The sequence below is a fragment of the Ranitomeya imitator genome, chromosome 4 (genome assembly GCF_032444005.1).
Source record: "Ranitomeya imitator isolate aRanImi1 chromosome 4, aRanImi1.pri, whole genome shotgun sequence".
NCBI classification, from domain to species: Eukaryota; Metazoa; Chordata; class Amphibia; order Anura; family Dendrobatidae; genus Ranitomeya; species Ranitomeya imitator.
This window is the reverse complement of record NC_091285.1, coordinates 661847728-661870680: the sequence shown is the minus strand read 5'-3', so window position 1 is coordinate 661870680 and position 22953 is coordinate 661847728. Positions and strand designations below refer to the sequence as shown.

Genomic DNA, 22953 nt, shown 5'->3' with positions numbered 1-22953 from the left:
TCCTGCTCGTGCCTGCGGCAGGTAACAGAGGGCAGGGGGAGGCTCCTTTAAGAAGTCCACACCTGGCTCGTACCTGAGCTGGTGACGTCACACAGGTGCAGACAGGAAGAGGAAGGTGGCCGCCATTGAGGAGCTGACACAGTGGCAGCGGCTTCCGACCAGCTCTGTCCCCTTTCCGCACATTACACCCGGGTGTCGCCATGTCCGCCTCCGCCGTCTTCGTCCTGGACCTGAAGGGAAAGGTAAGTGCCCCGGGCTTCTACTCTTCCTGCAGAGCCGGCGGCCGGACTACATTTCCCATGATGCTCTCCAGCCGGACTACTGGGTGGGAACGCTGGGAGATGTAGTTCACTAGCTGCTAACTCGGTGAATGTGCAGGAAACCTCCGGTATCGTGGTACAGACGCGTAATGTGCACTGGGCTGTAACAAGCCGCACTCAGGGGAACCTCCAGGGTGTTCGTTTCCTCCCTCACTACATAGGCTTGTGTTTGGCATGCTGACACCTGTAGTTCTCCAGCTCAAACTTACTCTTCGTCTAGTGACATCACTTTTAACCCCTTGCTGCCGGAGTCAGTTCCTGTTTTTGCACTTTTCTTCATAATTTTTTCTTTTTTTTTTTTTTTTTCTTTTTGTGAGGGGAGAGGAGCTGTAGTCTTGAATGACACCATTTATTTTACTGTATAATATACTGAAAAAATGGATAAAATGTGAGTGGCAAAAAAAAACAAAAAATGGCGTGTGCACTAAAATTACGTGTCGTAATAACACCACCGTAATCATCACCTGTACAATGTGGCGTCATGATCGCGCCGTGTAACCAGCTCCAGGGTCCATTAGGTTCCCATGGCAGCGGCACGCAGAATAATAATAATAATAATAATAATAAATTACCAAGCAGCGGCCAATGTCCCCTCCAACTGTGTCTATAATATACACTGTATATAATTGTACTCTTATTATACAAAATATATATGATTTTACTACTGTGTGTAATAATCTGATGTTTGTATGTGTATATACACTATTATTGTATATGCTTTCACACACTAACAAAATATAGTTTTATAAAAAAAAAATTAAATTTTTTTTTCTATTTAAAATATTTTATTAGTGCGTACAAATTATTTAAAAAACGTTTACACATTAATACAAATGTATAATTTATAATAAAAATACATTTTATAAAATTACTGTGAAAAAAAAAATATATATATATAATTTTTTTTTTTTTTTCATTTTATTAAGGTGTAAAAAAAAAAGTGTTACACACAATAAAAACATAGTTTCACACTATTTATTTATTTATTTATATTGGCCCTTTACAGTTCCATTAGTTCATCATAATGCAAATTTCACCTGCTTTGAAGGTGTAATTGGGCCCCCTATACTTCTTGGGGGGCCCCCCCGTGTGTCTGCAGAGATTACACCAATGATATGTCTGCCCCTAGCATTACACACAGTAATATAAGAGAAAAATATATATCATTTATAAAATACATTCTAGCTTGGTGGAAAAAAAAAAATATTACACACACATTTGTGTGTGTGTGTGTAATAATCTTTTTTTTTTTTTATAATGAAAGTATGTTTTATCAATTATATCATCTTATTAGTGTGATATAATCATTGTAAAAAAAAATATATATATATATATTATATACCGTGTGTGTGTGTGTATGTATATATATATATATATATATATATATATATATATATATATATATATATATATATATATATATATATATATATATATATATATATTATTTTTTTTTTTTTTTTTTTTTATTATTATTTTTTTTACAATGATATATATCACACTAATAAAATTATATAATGTATGGGATGTTCTCTTTATGACACCCTTGGGTGACATCTCCCTGCGATCACTTGATATTCCCTAATATTTCAGTGTATAACACTCCCGGTCTCCTATGTGGCGCCCCCTCCAGACCAGAGTGTAAGTATGTGAACCCCTCCCTCGCCGTGTAACCGTGTATACGTTCCTCTCTTTGTGCAGCCCCTCATCTGCCGGAATTATAAGGGGGACATTAACATGATGGAGATCGATCACTTTATGCCGCTGGTCGTCCAGAGGGAAGAAGAAGGGAACCTGACGCCGCTCCTCGTTCACGGGAAGGTCCACTTCTTGTGGATCAAACACAGCAACCTCTACCGTATCCTCCATGTGTGACGTGTGGCTACGTGATCTCTTTCCCCGTAGATGTCATTGCACAGTGCAGCCTTTTACGGTTACGGCGTGCTGGGAGTTATAGTTTTCCAACTGCTGGAGGGTTATGGATTAGAAACCATTCTACGACTGGGAGATTTTGTGGGACCTGCCCAGTGAGGGGGGGGGGGGGGAAGGTGTAACGTACCATAATACCAGTTTTTAAATAGCTGTGGGGTAAAATTACCTAGAGTTGTCTGTTACTTAAAGGGGAGTTCTATCTAAAATCTTCTTTCCTAGGGAAATCCGTCAGCAGCACCAAAGTGATTTTAGGGCTCTACAAAATGCCACGGTCCACTCTTTTCTGGATCTTGGGGTTCAAAACGGTTGAATTACACAAAAGGTATTTCTGAATTAAAAAAAAAAAAGGTTTAAAGTGGAATACTCCGGTAATTGAGGAGGTTTGGGGTATGAAATAAATGTTTAATTTAATTTCACCTGGTAATGGGTCCTCCTTAAAGGGGTTTTCTCTGGCGAGGCGGCAGAATGGTTATTGTAGGCTTTCCTGGAGAGATGAGTTTTCAGGTTCCGTCTGAAGGATCCGAGGGTGGTGGATAGTCGGACGTGTTGAGGCGTGGAATTGCAGAGGATGGGGGATATTCGGGAGAAGTCTTGGAGGCGGTTGTAGCCGTGTTTTTCTAACCTTTCTACAATTTTATACCTACAGATGATAGATTTGTTGTCCTTAACCCTCTGCCTTCAGTGGTCGCCTTAACCAATAAGAATGCCAACGCTGCTCTGGTCTACTCCTTCCTGTACAAAGTAGTGGAGGTAACTGATCGTGTATCACCATCGGAAAGGGATGAGGACAGAATAAGAGGTTTACACCAGGAGGTCACATCTTGAAAACTACAACTCCTAGCACACTCTTAAAGCTGCCAGACCACCTGCGTCCGTCCAGGCATTCTGGGAGTTGTAGTTCCACAACAGCTATTGCATTATACCATGGGCACCAACCATGCGGGATGCTCCCAGCGCAGAGCTGGGTAGAGGTCGATCGTCTTGTACATGTCTGGCGTTTTCTTCCCGTAGGTTTTTACGGAATACTTCAAGGAGTTGGAAGAAGAGAGCATCCGAGACAACTTTGTCATAGTCTATGAGCTGCTGGATGAGGTGATGGATTTTGGGTTCCCTCAGACAACAGAAAGCAAAATCCTGCAAGAGTAAGTGAGCTCCGATCCCAGTAACTAACGTAGTCTTCCACTCCGTACGGAATGGCGAAACACAACCTTCTTCAGGTGTTTGGGCCGTGACCATATATTACCTACTTTATAATAGAACATCACTGGTCCATTTACAGGTCCTTCTCAAAAAATTAGCATATAGTGTTAAATTTCATTATTTACAATAATGTAATGATTACATTTAAACTTTCATATATTATAGATTCATTATCCACCAACTGAAATTTGTCAGGTCTTTTATTGTTTGAATACTGATGATTTTGGCATACAACTCCTGATAACCCAAAAAACCTGTCTCAATAAATTAGCATATCAAGAAAAGGTTCTCTAAACGACCTATTACCCTAATCTTCTGAATCAACTAATTAACTCTAAACACATGCAAAAGATACCTGAGGCTTTTATAAACTCCCTGCCTGGTTCATTACTCAAAACCCCCATCATGGGTAAGACTAGCGACCTGACAGATGTCAAGAAGGCCATCATTGACACCCTCAAGCAAGAGGGTAAGACCCAGAAAGAAATTTCTCAACAAATAGGCTGTTCCCAGAGTGCTGTATCAAGGCACCTCAATGGTAAGTCTGTTGGAAGGAAACAATGTGGCAGAAAACGCTGTACAACGAGAAGAGGAGACCGGACCCTGAGGAAGATTGTGGAGAAGGACCGATTCCAGACCTTGGGGAACCTGAGGAAGCAGTGGACTGAGTCTGGTGTGGAAACATCCAGAGCCACCGTGCACAGGCGTGTGCAGGAAATGGGCTACAGGTGCCGCATTCCCCAGGTAAAGCCACTTTTGAACCATAAACAGCGGCAGAGGCGCCTGACCTGGGCTACAGAGAAGAAGCACTGGACTGTTGCTAAGTGGTCCCAAGTACTTTTTTCTGATGAAAGCAAATTTTGCATGTCATTCGGAAATCAAGGTGCCAGAGTCTGGAGGAAGACTGGGGAGAAGGAAATGCCAAAATGCCTGAAGTCCAGTGTCAAGTACCCACAGTCAGTGATGGTGTGGGGTGCCATGTCAGCTGCTGGTGTTGGTCCACTGTGTTTCATCAAGGGCAGGGTCAATGCAGCTAGCTATCAGGAGATTTTGGAGCACTTCATGCTTCCATCGGCTGAAATGCTTTATGGAGATGAAGATTTCATTTTTCAGCACGACCTGGCACCTGCTCACAGTGCCAAAACCACTGGTAAATGGTTTACTGACCATGGTATTACTGTGCTCAATTGGCCTGCCAACTCTCCTGACCTGAACCCCATAGAGAATCTGTGGGATATTGTGAAGAGAAAGTTGAGAGACGCAAGACCCAACACTCTGGATGAGCTTAAGGCCGCTATTGAAGCATCCTGGGCCTCCATAACATCTCAGCAGTGTCACAGGCTGATTGCCTCCATGCCACGCCGCATTGAAGCAGTCATTTCTGCCAAAGGATTCCCGACCAAGTATTGAGTGCATAACTGAACATTATTATTTGATGGTTTTTTTGTTTGTTATTAAAAAACACTTTTATTTGATTGGATGGGTGAAATATGCTAATTTATTGAGACAGGTTTTTTGGGTTATCAGGAGTTGTATGCCAAAATCATCAGTATTAAAACAATAAAAGACCTGACAAATTTCAGTTGGTGGATAATGAATCTATAATATATGAAAGTTTAATTGTAATCATTACATTATGGTAAATAATGAAATTTAACACTATATGCTAATTTTTTGAGAAGGACCTGTATATGGTACATTACATGGCCAAAAGTATCTGTTCCTCCCCTATTAATGTGTTTCAGCATCGCTTATTCTACCCTGGGGATAAAATCAAGCACACAGCCATGTCCTCTCCATAGTCAAATACTGGGAGTTTAGTGACGGTGAGGTGGCTGAATTGAGTTCAGAGCTCTTTCAGAAGTGACATCGTCACAAAAAACTGTCCACCTCAAGTTTTAAGGCATGGGTTTCGATGGACAAGCATCTGCAGGCAGCCTTCAATCATTAGAGGGCGTCAGGGCTGGAGGGTTAGCCTCGGGCGTGCGTCGGGGCCGGAGGGCTTGCCTGGGGCATGCGTCGGGGCTGGAGAGTTTGGAGTGTGTCTGTCATTTTATATGACTGACACTTTCAGTTTGTGATAATATTTGGGGAAGACCTTGTATGATTGCACACATCAATGTCCATAAAGACATGGGGTGATGAGTTTGGGATGGGAAAAACTAGTCTGAACAGTTCCCTTACCACAATCCCCATCTAATACCAACCCCCAGCCTCAGGGTCTGACCTCAAAAATTATTTTTAGGGTCATTGGTCACAAATTCCTACAGACACCTCCAAAATCTTATAGAAAGTCTTCTGAGGAGAGCGGAGAATGTCTAACTGCACATTAACAGGTGTTCCCAATGAGGTCATGTGGGCATGATGGCTATGTAGTGTGAAAAAAGGAGACACTACTTTTGGCCATGTGCGTGAAAGTAGCGGAAGGTGAGGTTCATTGTGTCAAGGGCCCGGGGCAACAAACATTATTACAGAAAGGACCCCAGGACACAGGATATTATTACAGAAAGGGGCCCGGGACAACGTACATTTTTACAGAAAGGGGCCCGGGACAATGTACATTACATGGAGGGTGAATATGTAAGTCTTTTATAATATCTAAAACACTACAAGGGCCCATCCATCTGACCAACATGCAGGTGGGGACCCAGGTTCAAATTTTGTACCTGGGCCCATTGGACTCTTGTTACACCATTGTATATAGGTGAGGCATATCGCTAGCGGACCGTTAGGAGAGCGCCCCCTATGGAAGAGCAGTATTTGGCTTTTTGAAGCCCTATAGCTCATCATGATGCACAATTCGCCTGCTTTAGAGATGGAAATTGGCCTCCTAATCTCACCTCCTTGGGCCTCTGTCCAGGTTGCACCAATGATATGTTCGCCCCCGAGGCATAGACATAGGGTCATCACAAGGTTGTCTTCTTGTCCATCCCTCATTTTTATTTCTTCTGGTCTAGATACATAACACAACAAGGAAACAAACTAGAAACTGCCAAGTCTCGAGTCCCCACCACTGTGACCAATGCAGTATCCTGGAGATCTGAGGGACTAAAGTACAAGAAGAACGAGGTCTTCATAGATGTGATCGAGTCTGTGAACTTGCTGGTGAGTTTTTGTTTTGTTTCCAGACCTCATCTTAGGGGGGAACCTGACGAAATGAGAAAAAACACATACGGTTGTATTTCAGGTGAACAGTAATGGCAGCGTTCTACTAAGCGAGATCGTGGGAAGTGTGAAACTCAAAGTCTTCCTCTCCGGGATGCCAGAGCTGAGGCTCGGATTGAATGACAGAGTCCTCTTCGAGCTTACCGGACGTGAGTACCCGTCTAGGGGCGTAATGAACAGTTTCTGGGACCTTTTCTTTTTTATGTTTGTATTTTGGCCTAACAATTATTTTTGATATCTGGTTTCATATAGAAAAATTGCACTGTTTGGTTTCTACAGGCTCTTTGTTTCCCGGCTGGCTGCAGAATAAGTTAACTGAGGATCCATCAGTGAGCTTATTCTGACAGTGAGTTTATAACTTTTATTATCTGTCCTTCGCTGAACTTGCATGTGGATTTATGACCACAGAAAACCTAGATTGAGCCAAACTTTGATGTGGTCATAAATCTGCTAAGAAGAGGTGGGGGAAGCCTCAAACTACCTGTTAACTTAGAATCCATCAGTGAGTTCATTTTAACTCCTTTTACAGGCAGCTATAAATAAATAATAATCTTTATTTTTATATAGCGCTAACATATTCCGCAGCGCTTTACAGTTTTGCACACATTATCATCGCTGTCCCCGATGGGGCTCACAATCTAAATTCCCTATCAGTATGTCTTTGGAATGTGGGAGGAAACCGGAGAACCCGGAGGAAACCCACGCAAACACGGGGAGAACATACAAATTCTTTGCCGATGTTGTCCTTGGTGGGATTTGAACCCAGGGCTGCAGTGCTAACCACTGAGCTAACGTGCTGCAACACGGAGGGGAAAAACAAGGAAAATGGGGCAAAATTGTTAATGTCTTGTTAATCGGAGGTAAATCTTAATGCAGCTGTCATATTTAGATTAAGCCATGCTTGATGCCTAGGTAATAAGAATAAAACCGTGGAGCTTGAAGATGTGAAATTCCACCAGTGCGTCCGTCTTTCCCGTTTCGAGAATGATCGCACCATCTCATTTATCCCTCCGGATGGTGATTTTGAGCTGATGTCTTACCGTCTGAATACACAGGTACCTGGGCACTTTTTTTTTTTTTTCTTCCCCCAAAAGCTGGCCATGCACATCAGATAGTTATCTCTCCTGACCTGTATCCCCAAACACATGCACTTTCGTCTGGGCAGGTGTCTTGTAGGTTACCATATGATGTCCAGTCAGACATTTATACGTTTATACCCTGCAGGTCAAACCTTTGATTTGGATTGAGTCCGTCATAGAGAAGTTCAGTCACAGTCGACTGGAAATCATGGTGAAGGTAAAGCTGATGAAACTTAGGACCACAGTCAGGGAGGAGGAGCTATGTGACATGGAGTATGACAGTCAGGGAGGAGGAGCTATGTGACATGGAGTATGACAGTCATGGAGGAGGAGCTATGTGACATGGAGTATGACAGTCATGGAGGAGGAGCTATGTGACATGGAGTATGACAGTCAGGGAGGAGGAGCTACGTGACATGGAGTATGACAGGGAGGAGGAGCTATGTGACATGGAGCATGACAGGGAGGAGGAGCTACGTGACATGGAGCATGACAGTCAGGGAGGAGGAGCTATGTGACATGGAGCATGACAGTCAGGGAGGAGGAGCTATGTGACATGGAGTATGACAGGGAGGAGGAGCTACGTGACATGGAGCATGACAGTCAGGGAGGAGGAGCTACGTGACATGGAGCATGACAGTCAGGGAGGAGGAGCTATGTGACATGGAACATGACAGTCAGGGAGGAGGAGCTACGTGACATGGAGCATGACAGTCAGGGAGGAGGAGCTACGTGACATGGAGCATGACAGTCAGGGAGGAGGAGCTATGTGACATGGAGCATGACAGTCAGGGAGGAGGAGCTATGTGACATGGAGCATGACAGTCAGGGAGGAGGAGCTATGTGACATGGAGTATGACAGGGAGGAGGAGCTACGTGACATGGAGCATGACAGTCAGGGAGGAGGAGCTATGTGACATGGAGCATGACAGTCGGGGGAGGAGCTATGTGACATGTCATGTGATAACCTTGCGGTTCTTCCTGTCTCTATTTCTGGGATGGCATGTAGAATTGTTGTTTCTCTTCTGTCAGGCAAAGGGTCAGTTTAAGAAACAGTCAGTGGCGAACAACGTGGAGATTTCCGTTCCTGTTCCAAGTGATGCGGATTCTCCGAAATTCAAGACCAGTGTGGGGAGTGCGAAATATGTTCCCGAGAAAAATGTGGTTGTGTGGACGATCAAGTCGTTTCCGGTGAGCGAGACAAAGAAAAGTGACTCATTCTTGTCTGATGTGCCGGCTGGTTTATATCTGTGGGATCCTAAAGGGTGAAGTCTCCACTGTCCATGTCTCTTCTTCTCACCCCTGGTGCACCTTTATCAAAAGTCCAGCATTATAGTAGTAGATGTCATATATATGTGCTGGGGCCCCCGGGCCCACTTTTTGTTGGTCCATCACAATTAAGTCTAATATCTTGTCATTATTCGGCAGGGTGGGAAGGAGTATTTGATGAGGGCACACTTCGGGCTACCTAGTGTGGAGACAGAAGAGTTAGAAGGAAAGCCCCCAATCGGCGTCAAGTTTGAAATTCCTTATTTCACAGTATCTGGAATCCAGGTAGGTGGCGTCTGACAACTTAGTGAAAAAACGGAGAGGACAAGTGTTAAAGGGAAGGTGCCATCAAAAAAATTTTTTTTTCAGAAATTGTAAAAATGTAAAGAATTAATGATTACATTTTCTTAAAAAATATTATCATTTGTTTATAATTTAGTAAAATATGAAAAATAATTTGAAAAGTTTTGGAATTTCCACTTTTCAACACTAGGGGGAGCAGCTGCTGAAATTTCAGAAAAACCTAGTGTACAACTAACTCACATTACTGCACTGCAGTAATTATGGGCGGAGTCTGCTGACGTGTGTGATGTCTCCTCTCCTCCCCTTATGGGTGTTTGCTAAGGGATTAGAGAGGATGATATTCAGGAACCCAGTGAGCAGCCATTTTGTTGGTGACTGCAGAGTATGGCTGCCGTCACACTATCAGTTTTTGGTCAGTATTTTACCTCAGTATTTGTAAGCCAAAACCAGGAGTGGAACAATTAGAGGAAAAGTATAATAGAAACATAAGCACCACTTCTGCATTTATCACCCACTCCTGGTTTTGGCTACAAATACTGAGGTAAAATACTGACCAAATAATAATAGTGTGAAGGCAGCCTTATACTGACAAGTAGACAGTCACCGAGGATGGCAGGCACCAAGGATTCTGGGAGATATGTGGTGGAGGGAGCAGGGTGACAGCAGCACAGAGTATTTCAGGAGAGCAGTGTGCTGGTCTATAGGGGCCACCTGTTCGGTATGCGGAGCAGCCAGGGATTGTACATAGGGCGCTGTCTTTTACACACATGGATGGACCATCTGCTCCACAGAAATCCAGGAAACATTTCTGCGGATTGATGGCCTGGTCTGATCCAGACTTTGCATGCAGACCCCATTCCCCTCCTCAGATCCTGTCTTCCCCATCCTGTCCTGGCAATGTGTGAAAGCGAGGCGACAGGCGCAGTCCGGGATGACGCTGGGAAGGAAATGTAGCCATATAGTAACGATAAAAATGAGACCCCTCTCTTCAGCTGCCTCACCAGCCCTGACTGCACCTAACTGGAGGTCATGCTGCCCCCTCTATTACCCCAGACCCGCGTGCAGGTGCTCAGCCAGAACCACCATAGAATGGGTCCGCTTTCTGAAGATAATACTGCCATAGTGTTCTCACATAATACCGCCATATAGATCACACACAATACTATCAAATAGATCACACAATACTGTCATACAGTTCTCACATAATACCACCATATAGATCACACATAATACCGCCAGTGTTCTCACATACCGCCATATAGATCACACATAATACCGCCAGTGTTCTCACATACCACCATATAGATCACACATAATACCGCCAGTGTTCTCACATACCGCCATATAGATCACACATAATACCGCCAGTGTTCTCACATAATACCGCCATATAGATCACACATAATACCGCCAGTGTTCTCACATACCACCATATAGATCACACATAATACCGCCAGTGTTCTCATATACCGCCATATAGATCACACATAATACCGCCAGTGTTCTCACATACCACCATATAGATCACACATAATACCGCCAGTGTTCTCACATACCACCATATGCTTCTCACATAATACCGCCATATAGATCACCCATAATGCCGCCACATAGATCTCACATGTATTGTAAATAAAGACTCGGCCAGAATAAAGTCCTTTATTAATCTTTTTTATACCATACCGAACGCATAATCCTCGACTCCCTCATCTCCCACAACAAAAATAATAAACCACAATGGGGAAAGACACGCAGGGGGGAGAGGAGTGCATAGGAGAGGATTAGATACTGACTGCTGAGCCGTGTATCTAATCCTGTCCTGTGTGATACTGTGCTGCGCCGTGTATCTAATCCTATCTTGTGTGATACTGTACACAGGACAGGATTAGCTACACAAGACTAGATTAGCTACACAGGACAGAGGCAGCAGTGGTAGATGGTATATAGAGGCAGGCAGCAGTGGTAGATGGTATATAGAGGCAGGCAGCAGTGGTAGATGGTATATAGAGGCAGGCAGCAGTGGTAGGTGGTATATAGAGGCAGGCAGCAGTCGTAGATGGTATATAGAGGCAGGCAGCAGTGGTAAGTGGTATATAGGGGCAGGTAGCAGTGGTATATAGTGGCTGATAGCAGTGGTATATAGGGGCTAGTAGCAGTGGTATATAGGGGCTGGTAGCAGTGGTATATAGGGGCTGGTAGCAGTGGTATATAGGGGCTGGTAGCAGTGGTATATAGGGGCTGGTAGCAGTGGTATATAGGGGCTGGTAGCAGTGGTATATAGGGGCTGGTAGCAGTGGTACATAGGGGCTAGTAGCAGTGGTATATAGTGGCTGGTAGCAGTGGTATATAGGGGCTAGTAGCAGTGGTATATAGGGGCAGGTAGCAGTGGTATATAAGGGCTGGTAGCAGTGGTATATAGGGGCTAGTCGCAGTGGTATATAGGGGCTGGTAGCAGTGGTATATAGGAGCAGGTAGCAGTGGTATATAAGGGCTGGTAGCAGTGGTATATAGGGACCGGTAGCAGTGGTAGATGCATAAAAAAATAAAACCTCTGTACTTACCTTCAGTCCTCTTCCAGGAAGTGCTGAGTCATGTTCAGGGCAGAGCAGTGTGACGATCTCCCTGCTCTGCTCTGAACAGGTCGGCAGTGAGCAGAGATTGCAGCCTGTACTGTAAAACTAAGTACAGGCTGCAATCACAGCTCCTGGCTGCAGATACTCACCCCGGACCTCGCTCCCAGCAGCAGCTTCTCCCTGGCAGCTCCTGCTATGATCGCACACACTGAGCTGTGTGTGCGATGATAGAGGAAAAAAACAAAATGGCCGCGATCTCCTCTCACAGCTGTGACGTCGGAGCCCGACTGTTGGCTCCTATGCCCATGGCTGCCGTAAGTGAGGTGTGCAAGTGTCGTGCCCAGACACTTACACCCACACTAATGAAAATGGCGGCCTCCAGTGGCAAAAGTAAAAATGAATAAATAAAAAAGTATTAAAGTACTACATTTACTTTTGTATTAAAAATAATTGATTATATAATCAATAATTATTAATACAAAAACTAAAATCACGGCACCCTCCCTTTAACCCCTTTACCCCCAAGGGTGGTTTGCACGTTAATGACCAGGCCAATTTTTACAATTCTGACCACTGTCCCTTTATGAGGTTATAACTCCGAAACGCTTCAACGGATCCTGGTGATTCTGACATTGTTTTCTCGTGACATATTGTACTTCATGATAGTGGTAAAATTTCTTTGATAGTACCTGCGTTTATTTGTGAAAAAAACGGAAATTTGGCGAAAATTTTGAAAATTTCGCAATTTTCAAACTTTGAATTTTTATGCAATTAAATCACAGAGATATGTCACACAAAATACTTAATAAGTAACATTTCCCACATGTCTCCTTTACATCAGCATAATTTTGGAACCAATTTTTTTTTTGTTAGGGAGTTATAAGGGTTAAAAGTTGACCAGCAATTTCTCATTTTTACAACACCATTTTTTTTTAGGGACCACGTCTCATTTGAAGTCATTTTGAGGGGTCTATATGATAGAAAATGCCCAAGTGTGACACCATTCTAAAAACTGCACCCCTCAAGGTGCTCAAAACCACATTCAAGAAGTTTATTAACCCTTCAGGTGTTTAATAGGAATTTTTGGAATGTTTAAATAAAAATGAACATTTAACTTTTTTACACAAAAAATTTACTTCAGCTCCAATTTGTTTTATTTTACCAAGGGTAACAGGAGAAATTGGACCCAAAAAGTTGTTGTCCAATTTGTCCTGAGTACGCTGATACCCCATATGTGGCAGTAAACCACTGTTTGGGCGCATGGGAGAGCTCGGAAGGGAAGGAGCGCAGTTTGACTTTTCAATGCAAAATTGACAGAAATTGAGATGGGACGCCATGTTGCGTTTGGAGAGCCACTGATGTGCCTAAACATTGAAACCCCCCACAAGTGACACCATTTTGGAAAGTAGACCCCCTAAGGAACTTATCTAGAGGTGTGGTGAGCACTTTGACCCACCAAGTGCTTCACAGAAGTTTATAATGCAGAACCGTAAAAATAAAAAATCATATTTTTTCACAAAAATTATATTTTTGCCCCCAATTTTTTATTTTTCCAAGGGTAAGAGAAGAAATTGGACCTCAAAAGTTGTTGTCCAATTTGTCCCGAGTACGCTGATACCCCATATGTGGCAGTAAACCACTGTTTGGGCGCATGGGAGAGCTCGGAAGGGAAGGAGCGCCGTTTGACTTTTCAATGCAAAATTGACAGGAATTGAGATGGGACGCCATGTTGCGTTTGGAGAGCCACTGATGTGCCTAAACATTGAAACCCCCCACAAGTGACACCATTTTGGAAAGTAGACCCCCTAAGGAACTTATCTGGATGTGTGGTGAGCACTTTGACCCACCAAGGGCTTCACAGAAGTTTATAATGCAGAGCCATAAAAATAAAACACAATTTTTTTTTCCCACAAAAATTATTTTTTAGCCCCCAGTTTTGTATTTTCCCTAGGGTAACAGGAGAAATTGGACCCCAAAAGTTGTTGTCCAATTTGTCCTGAGTACGCTGATACCCCATATGTGGGGGGGAACCACCGTTTGGGCGCATGGGAGGGTTCGGAAGGGAAGGAGCGCCATTTGGAATGCAGACTTAGATGGAATGGGCTGCAGGCGTCACATTGCGTTTGCAGAGCCCCTAATGTACCTAAACAGTAGAAACCCCCCACAAGTGACACCATTTTGGAAAGTAGACCCCCTAAGGAACTCATCTTGATGTGTTGTGAGAGCTTTGAACCCCCAAGTATTTCACTACAGTTTATAACGCAGAGCCATGCAAATAAAAAATATTTTTTTTTCCACAAAAATTATATTTTAGCCCCCAGTTTTGTATTTTTCCAAGGTTAGCAGGAGAAATTGGACCCTAAATGTTGTTGTCCAATTTGTCCTGAGTACGCTGATACCCGATATGTGGGGGGGAACCACCGTTTGGGCGCATAGGAGGGCTCGGAAGGGAAGGAGCATCATTTGGAATGCAGACTTAGATGGATTGGTCTGCAGGCGTCACATTGCGTTTGCAGAGCCCCTAATGTACCTAAACAGTAGAAACCCCCCACAAGTGACCCCATATTGGAAACTAGACCCCTCAATGAACTTATCTAGATGTGTTGTGAGAACTTTGAACCCCCAAGTGTTTCACTACAGTTTATAACGCAGAGCCGTGAAAATAAAAAATCTTTTTGTTTTCCCACAAAAATTATTTTTTAGCCCCCAGTTTTGTATTTTCCCAAGGGTAACAGGAGAAATTGGTCCACAAAAGTTGTTGTCCAATTTGTCCTGAGTACGCTGATACCCCATATGTTGGGGTAAACCCCTGTTTGGGCACACAGGAGAGCTCGGAAGGGAAGGAGCACTGTTTTACTTTTTCAACGCAGAATTGGCTGGAATTGAGATCGGACGCCATGTCGTGTTTGGAGAGCCCCTGATGTGCCGAAACAGTGGAAACCCCCCCAATTATAACTGAAACCCTAATCTAAACACACCCCTAACCCTAATTCCAACGGTAACCCTAACCACACCTCTAACCCTGACACACCCCTAACCCTAATCCCAACCCTATTCCCAACTGTAAATGTAATCTAAACCCTAACCCTAACTTTAGCCCCAACCCTAACTGTAGCCCCAACCCTAACCCTAGCCCTAACCCTAGCCCTAACCCTAGCCCTAACCCTAGCCCTAACCCTAGCCCTAACCCTAGCCCTAATGGGAAAATGGAAATAAATAAATTTTTTTTTATTTTTCCCTAACTAAGGGGGTGATGAAGGGGGGTTTGATTTACTTTTATAGCGAGTTTTTTAGCGGATTTTTATGATTGGCAGCCGTCACACACTGAAAGACCCTTTTTATTGCAAAAAATATTTTTTGCAATACCACATTTTGAGAGCTATAATTTTTCCATATTTTGGTCCACAGAGTCATGTGAGGTCTTGTTTTTTGCGGGACGAGTTGACGTTTTTATTGAAAACATTTTTGGGCACGTGACATTTTTTTATCGCTTTTTATTCCGATTTTTGTGAGGAAGAATGACCAAAAGCCAGCTATTCATGAATTTCTATTGGGGCGGGGGGCGTTTATACCGTTCCGCGTTTGGTAAAATTGATAAATCAGTTTTATTCTTCGGGTCAGTACGATTACAGCGATACCTCATTTATATCATTTTTTTATGGTTTGGTGCTTTTATACGATAAAAACTATTTTACAGAAAAAATAATTATTTTTGCATCGCTTTATTCTCAGGACTATAACTTTTTTATTTTTTTGCTGATGATGCTGTATGGCGGCTCTTTTTTTGCGGGACAATATGACGCTTTCAGCGGTACCATGGTTATTTATATCTGTCCTTTTGATCGCGTGTTATTCCACTTTTTGTTCGGCGGTATGATAATAAAGCGTTGTTTTTTGCCTCGTTTTTTTTTTTTTTTCTTACGGTGTTTACTGAAGGGGTTAACTAGTGGGACAGTTTTATAGGTCGGGTCGTTACGGACGCGGCGATACTAAATATGTGTACTTTTATTGTTTTTTTTTTTTTATTTAGATGAAGAAATGTATTTATGGGAATAATATTTTTTTTTTTTTTTCATTATTTTGGAATATTTTTTTTTATTTTTTTTACACATTTGGAATTTTTTTTTTTTACTTTTTTACTTTGTCCCAGAGGGGGACATCACAGATCAGTGATCTGACAGTTTGCACAGCACTCTGTCAGATCACTGATCTGACATGCAGCGCTGCAGCCTTCACAGTGCCTGCTCTAAGCAGGCTCTGTGAGCCACCTCCCTCCCTGCAGGACCCGGATCCGCGGCCATCTTGGATCCGGGGCTCGAGCAGGGAGGGAGGTGAGGAGACCCTCGCAGCAACGCGATCACATCGCGTTGCTGCGGGGGGCTCAGGGAAGCCCGCAGGGAGCCCCCTCCCTGCGCGGTGCTTCCCTGCATCGCCGGCACATCGCGATCATCTTTGATCGCGGTGTGCCAGGGGTTAATGTGCCGGGGGCGGTCCGTGACCGCTCCTGGCACATAGTGCCGGATGTCAGCTGCGATAAGCAGCTGACACCCGGCCGCGATCGGCCGCGCTCCCCCCGTGAGCGCGGCCGATCGGCTATGACGTACTATCCCGTCCAGGGTCAGATAAGCCCAGGGCACCTCGACGGGATAGTACGTCTAAGGTCACAGAGGGGTTAAGGGATGGGACACGGATCAGATCATGAGAAGGCTGACACCGTCGCATCAGTCCTGACCACCAAGGATGTAATGCAGTCCACTGAGCTGTCAGGGCTGTCAGTGCGGGTAGATTAGAGGAGCGGGCCAAGGGTCCAGGTGGACTAGTGTTAAGTCCTGCAGAGGACATGTGACTGGGGCCCACCGTGTGGGTGCATGTCCTGCTTTAATTATGTGGTAAAGTGAACTTTTTGGACCACTGTTTATTCCTGTGAGCCAGTCCAACTAGGGATAAGCCATCCACATTCATTGGCGTTGTGGAAAGTTGCCTATTATGTGTGTCGTTATGATTTTATTTATACTTCTCCTTTTTTAGGTTCGTTACATGAAAATTATTGAAAAAAGTGGATACCAAGCGCTTCCATGGGTCAGATATATAACCCAAAGCGGAGGTATGTGAATGTCTGTCGGCCTCTATCTCCTTCCATCTCGTCTGTCGGCCTCTAGCTTCTCCCCTCTCGTCTGTGTCAGCCTCTATCTCCTCCCCTCTCGTCTGTCGGCCTCTAGCTTCTCCCCTCTCGTCTGTGTCGGCCTCTAGCTTCTCCCCTCTCGTCTGTGTCGGCCTTTAGCTTCTCCCCTCTCGTCTGTGTCGGCCTCTAGCTTCTCCCCTCTCGTCTGTGTCGGCCTCTAGTTTCTCCCCTCTCGTCTGTGTCGGCCTCTAGCTTCTCCCCTCTCGTCTGTGTCGGCCTCTAGCTTCTCCCCTCTCGTCTGTGTCGGCCTCTAGCTTCTCCCCCCTCGTTTGTGTCAGCCTCTAGCTTCTCCCCTCTCGTCTGTGTCGGCCTCTAGCTTCTCCCCGCTCGTCTGTGTCGGCCTCTAGCTTCTCCCCGCTCATCTGTGTCGGCCTCTAGCTCCTCCCCGCTCGTCTGTGTCGGCCTCTAGCTCCTCCCCGCTCGTCTGTGTCGGCCTCTAGCTTCTCCCCGCTCGTCTGTGTCGGCCTCTAGCTCCTCCCCGCTCGTCTGTGTCGGCCTCTAGCTCCTCCCTCAATAGAACTTTACAGGCACCAACTGTCATCTATTAACCTGTTAAATGCTGTCATAGACAGCACATGTCCCAAGGGGCGCTCTATTCTTGTCACAGGAGCGCTGATGAGCGTTTAGATCACATGGTGGTGATGGCTTGCCATGATGGCTGGGGGTCTGCTGAAGACCCCCTTGCTTGTCATAACTATACTCCTGGGAACGCCACCTTCTGGCTGGCATCCGTAGGAGACCATGATTTGCGCTATACACCGCAGTACTGTGGTTTTTGTTGTATATAGTACAAGCAATCCGTTGATCGCAGGTTCATGAACAAATACAGTGAAAAGTAGGAAAAAGTATTTAAAACAAATATATAAAAATTTGAATTGTTTCCCAATTTATAATAAAGATTATCGCTGCGTCCATAAAAGTCCGGTCACTCAAAATCTAAATGTAATTAAACCAGGTTGGTAAATGCTGTAAAGTTTTTTCAGTTTCTACTTTCCAGTACATTACATGGTAATATGAATAGTGTCATGCAAAAGTACGACTTGTCCTGCAAAAAAACAAAAACAAAACTCATAAGGCTACATGGCTGGAAGTATAGAAAAAAAAAAAAAAAAAAAAAAAATATATATATATATATATATATATATATATATATATATATATATATATTTTATAATTTATATTCTTGGAAGAAAACTAAACTGCCCAGTCCTTAAGGGGTTAAATACTTGTGCATATATACTGAAAATATGGATATGATCCTTCTTCTGCGGCAGGCACATAATGTCCCCTAGGGCAGTGCTTCTGAAACTGCGAGGCACCCCCTTATTTTTTACAAGGTAATTTCTTAATTTAAAATAAGCCCCAGAAGGAGTATGGTAAGTTATTAAAATAAAGTAAATTGAGTAAAAATTATTTTAATTTCGAGTCAATTTTTTTTTTTTACCATCGCTATCTGGATGATCAGGCCCTAGTAGAAAAAACATTGGGAAGCCCTCAGAGGTGTGGTCTAAAGATGAGGTTAAGCCCGCCCCCGCTGATCCATAACAGCACAGTTTAGACTACCCCATCTTGTTGAGCAAAAGTGGAATGGAGAACCACTCTAGGACCGAAGTTCCCAATTTAGTGGACCGGAGTGCCCTTGTATAAGACGGGCGGTCACTCAGGTCTTGGTCACAGCTTTTGCCTGTTATTCCAAGATCAAGGGCCAAGGTGTCCCCTCAGAGCAAGAAAAAAAAAAAGGCATGAGGTGAAGCTTGCTCTAAAGAGGTGACAATGCCTCCCCAAAGAGAGAATCAGCCCAAAAAGGGATGTACGGTAATTGAATTTAGATATCCGTCTACAGTTGAGCACAACTTGCCCAGAACTGACAAGGCTGAAAGTATTTGACCCCCGAGGGGGATGCCAACAGGGCCGGCTCCAGGTTTTCGAGGGCCCCGGGCGAAAGAGTCTCAGTGGGCCCCCCCCTTTAACACATACCCCGATTTATGTTGCACAGATACGGCAGAGAAATGTATAGTACAATGCCAGATTTTACTTCTTACATGAGTGACAGCTATTGTAAATTCTGCAGTGTATATATACAGGACAGGAGGCGTGGTACTGTGCAGTGTATATATACAGGAGGAAAGGTGCTGTGCAGTGTATATATACAGGAGGAAAGGTGCTGTGCAGTGTACATATACAGGAGGAAAGGTGCTGTGCAGTGTACATATACAGGAGGAAAGGTGCTGTGCAGTGTATATATACAGGGGGAGAGGTGCTGTGGAGTGTATATATACAGGAAAGGTGCTGTGCAGTGTCGTGAGCAGGGCGTTGTTGTATCAGAAAATCTTTTCTGCTTTGAGTTTTTCTATGAAACAAAGACTTTTCTACATAAACAACGTTGTTTGGTTTTGCGGCCCCAACAGATCTGTGCTACAAAGTAACAGGCTGCTCGGGCATTAATGAGGGACCTGATGCTGAATCCTTTCCACAAACCCTAATGACCCAATTAGTGCCCCATCATTAGAAGCTCATTAAACGCCTCCCTGTCCAGAGCAGTCATGTACAGTATGGGGGAATCCTGCAGCCCACCCTCTGACTGCTCCATACCATACACTGCCCTCTGTCGCGCTCACTATTATCCTGTGCATTTCTCTGTCATCGTTACCCCATGTTACACTTGTCACCCCCCACTACAGAGTAGCAGGGCAGCCAATGTCACAGGTCACCCCCTCCCGGACCCTAATGGCAGCAGGAAATGTCTGCTCCTCTATTTTGTTGGAACCTGATTTAATCAAGGAATAATGTGGATTTGTTGCCGGTGGCTGCAGGGGATGGGTTAAGTGATGCCATGTCCTTGGTGGGAGCAGTGGCAGCTGCTGGGACCTGGACAGAGACAACCAATGTTGCTGTGACTGCACAGTGTGACCTGGAGGAGGGAAGCTGAGACTCTGGAGCAGAAATCACCCACATGCCAGCACTGGGCAGAGTCCCTCCAGTCACCAGCCTGGGGCCACGGGGCCCCAACGTACAGCCCACAGCTCAGATTTATCCATGGCAGCAGCTCCCCTTCCTCCTGGCATCTGGTTAACCCCATTTATGCGGGTCGGATTGTTATCTTTAAGGTTCAGCAACAACCTTCATACAGATGGGAAGGGGTTAAGCTTCTTCCTACCCCACTGGTGCAGGTTTGGTGCAGCATGCATGTATTCTGGGAGAGCTGGGTGGCTGCAGGTTGCAGGCTGCACCCCACCAGCTGCTCCTCCAGACATCACCCACATGTTTAGGCAGCGGAGACAGACAGCAGCAGACTGAGCCATAAGACCAACTGCAATCACTGCTGGATACCTTTGCACTCACTCAGGCACTGGTAGGAGCTCCTCCGGAATCTGCCTGATAAGTTCAGCTCAGCCCTGCAGCCAGCCAGGGGCGGAGAGCAGAGCAGAGAATGTGCTCTCTCCGCCCACAATGTCACACTGGCTGCCTTCTCTTAACCCCTATGTGTGCCTGCCTGGCTGCACTGACTGAGTGAGAAGATGCTTGTGTCAGAGCTGGCACATAGGGGTTAAGAGAACGCAGCCAGCAGTGACTTTGTGGGCGGAGAGAGCATGTTCTCCTGCTCTGCTCTCTCAGCTGTATCTATGACAGCATGAGTGGGCCCCCCTCTCTCCCCAGGGCCCCGGCATTTGCCCAGGTGCGCCGGGTGCTGACGCTGGCCCTGGATGCCAACATCCAGTTGTCGGTTTATTCCTCCATTTTTCAGACAGAATAACAGAAGAACAAGACAACAGTTCTAGGAAACTATGTTCTGCTTAAATCATGAGGAATTAATACATTCTGGAAAACTGACAAACCTTTATTAAAACCCTGCTGTTGTCTTCGGTCAAAAACGACCGACCTTGAACTTCAATTTTCTTTACAATATTCAAGATGTGGCTCTGAATCCCGTGGCCGACCGACCCATCCTCATTTAAGTCAACCAACCACAAGTTTCAGAACCGCATCTTGAACACTCCAAAAAAATACCAACGTTCAAAATAGGTCTCCCCAGACCGAAGACAACAGCAGGGTTAGAGGGAATTGTCCAAAACCAGGAAACGGCGCCACCTTTTGGGCCATCTGGTGTTACAGCTAAGCTCCATTTGCAATTTTTTTCTTTTTTCTTTTGTAGATTACCAGCTCCGCACAAACTGATCGTGACCAAGAATCTCTCCTTAGGCGTGTGTGAGGTGCTCCTGTCTACGGCCTGTATTACACTTCTCATATGAAGAGAAGGGGAAAAAAAAAACCTTTTGTAGTCTTTATAGTATGAAAATCAAGCATCGGAAAAAAAAAATAAGATTGTGGCAAGGACTGTTGTGATCTGGAGGCAATAGCTTGTATCCCGAGAAGGGTCCTCAGATCAGAGTATCTCTGGTCGTAATGGGGGCAAACCTGTACCTGCTGAGGACACTAATGACTGGACCATAAGATGTACGGTGCCACCTTCAGGTCTTGTATTGACACAGAGGTGTGTGAACTTAAAAAAAAAAATCCAAAGTTTCTATTCGTATGTTAAATTTTTGTTTTAAGTTAAAAAAAAATTGCTCTGTTTAAAGATAATTCTTAAAATAATTATATAATTTTATTTAGATTTGGGTAAATGATGGGGGAAAGACGTTGAATCTGCAGTTTGGGATCTTTAGGAAGGGGATGTGTGAGCTTAAAGGTCGTCCTAATATGAAAAATCCTCTGTCTGGTCGTATCGGAGCGCTCGGTATATGAGAATGTTGGGATCCGCCGACGGCAATTACATGGAATTTAGCAATTAAAAGTGAATTGAATTTAACACTTTCCTTGATGGGATTCCCTACTTTAGTGTTTGGACAACCTCCTCCTCCTCCAAAAGAAATCTTTGTAAATAGTCATAAGTTTTATCTGTTTCACGTTGATAATTTCCTACATTTACTATATTCCTTCTCTGTAAAAAAAAAATAAACGCTGTCTCTCAGTAAACTGTATCCAGGGTGCTTATTAATTTGTAGCTTTCCAGTTGCTTACCTTATAAAGTGAAAAATTCATCAGCCCTGTGAGGCAGAAGTGTAGCTTCAAGTTTTTCTTAAAAAATGCAGTACCGCTTCTGACCACTGAAATGACTTACATTTTCCATAGACTCCAATGAAATGGCGCCTCCAGTTCCAAACTGACTATATTGATATACCGTAATTGTTCTTTTAGGCATTTGAAAACTTTTAATAATCCTTGGCGTGGGTGTGTTTGGGAGTATGGCCAATTCTAGAAGGATAATTAACAGTGACGCCTGTGAAGTAAGGAGGAGTTTCTTTCTTTTTCAACAGTCAGCAAAGTCTAATAACAGCCAGCTGCTGCTTAGAAATGTAACATAGTAACATAGTTAGTAAGGCCGAAAAAAGACATTTGTCCGTCTAGTTCAGCCTATATTCCATCATAATAAATCCCCAGATCTACGTCCTTCTACAGAACCTAATTGTATGATACAATATTGTTCTGCTCCAGGAAGACATCCAGGCCTCTCTTGAACCCCTCGACTGAGTTCGCCATCACCACCTCCTCAGGCAAGCAATTCCAGATTCTCACTGCCCTAACAGTAAAGAATCCTCTTCTATGTTGGTGGAAAAACCTTCTCTCCTCCAGACACAAAGAATGCCCCCTTGTGCCCGTCACCTTCCTTGGTATAAACAGATCCTCAGCGAGATATTTGTATTGTCCCCTTATATACAGTGGGGCAAAAAAGTATTTAGTCAGTCAGCAATAGTGCAAGTTCCACCACTTAAAAAGATGAGAGGTGTCTGTAATTTACATCATAAGTAGACCTCAACTATGGGAGACAAACCGAGAATAAAAAATCCAGAAAATCACATTGTCTGTTTTTTTATCATTTTATTTGCATATTATGGTGGAAAATAAGTATTTGGTCAGAAACAAACAAT

The 22953-nt window shown here is 44.2% G+C and overlaps 1 protein-coding gene across 1 annotated transcript; it reads left to right on the top strand.

The window, feature by feature from the left end:
- Positions 1-83: 83 nt before the first annotated feature.
- AP1M2 (adaptor related protein complex 1 subunit mu 2) lies at positions 84-22000 on the top strand. The gene is made up of 12 exons (XM_069767101.1): positions 84-242; positions 2022-2178; positions 2935-3002; positions 3264-3394; positions 6410-6557; positions 6640-6766; positions 7530-7672; positions 7842-7913; positions 8729-8887; positions 9125-9250; positions 16870-16945; positions 21177-22000. The coding sequence occupies exons 1-12, from the start codon at positions 201-203 to the stop codon at positions 21197-21199; spliced, it is 1272 nt and encodes a 423-aa protein (XP_069623202.1). The 5' UTR covers positions 84-200; the 3' UTR covers positions 21200-22000.
- The last annotated feature ends 953 nt before the right edge of the window (positions 22001-22953 follow it).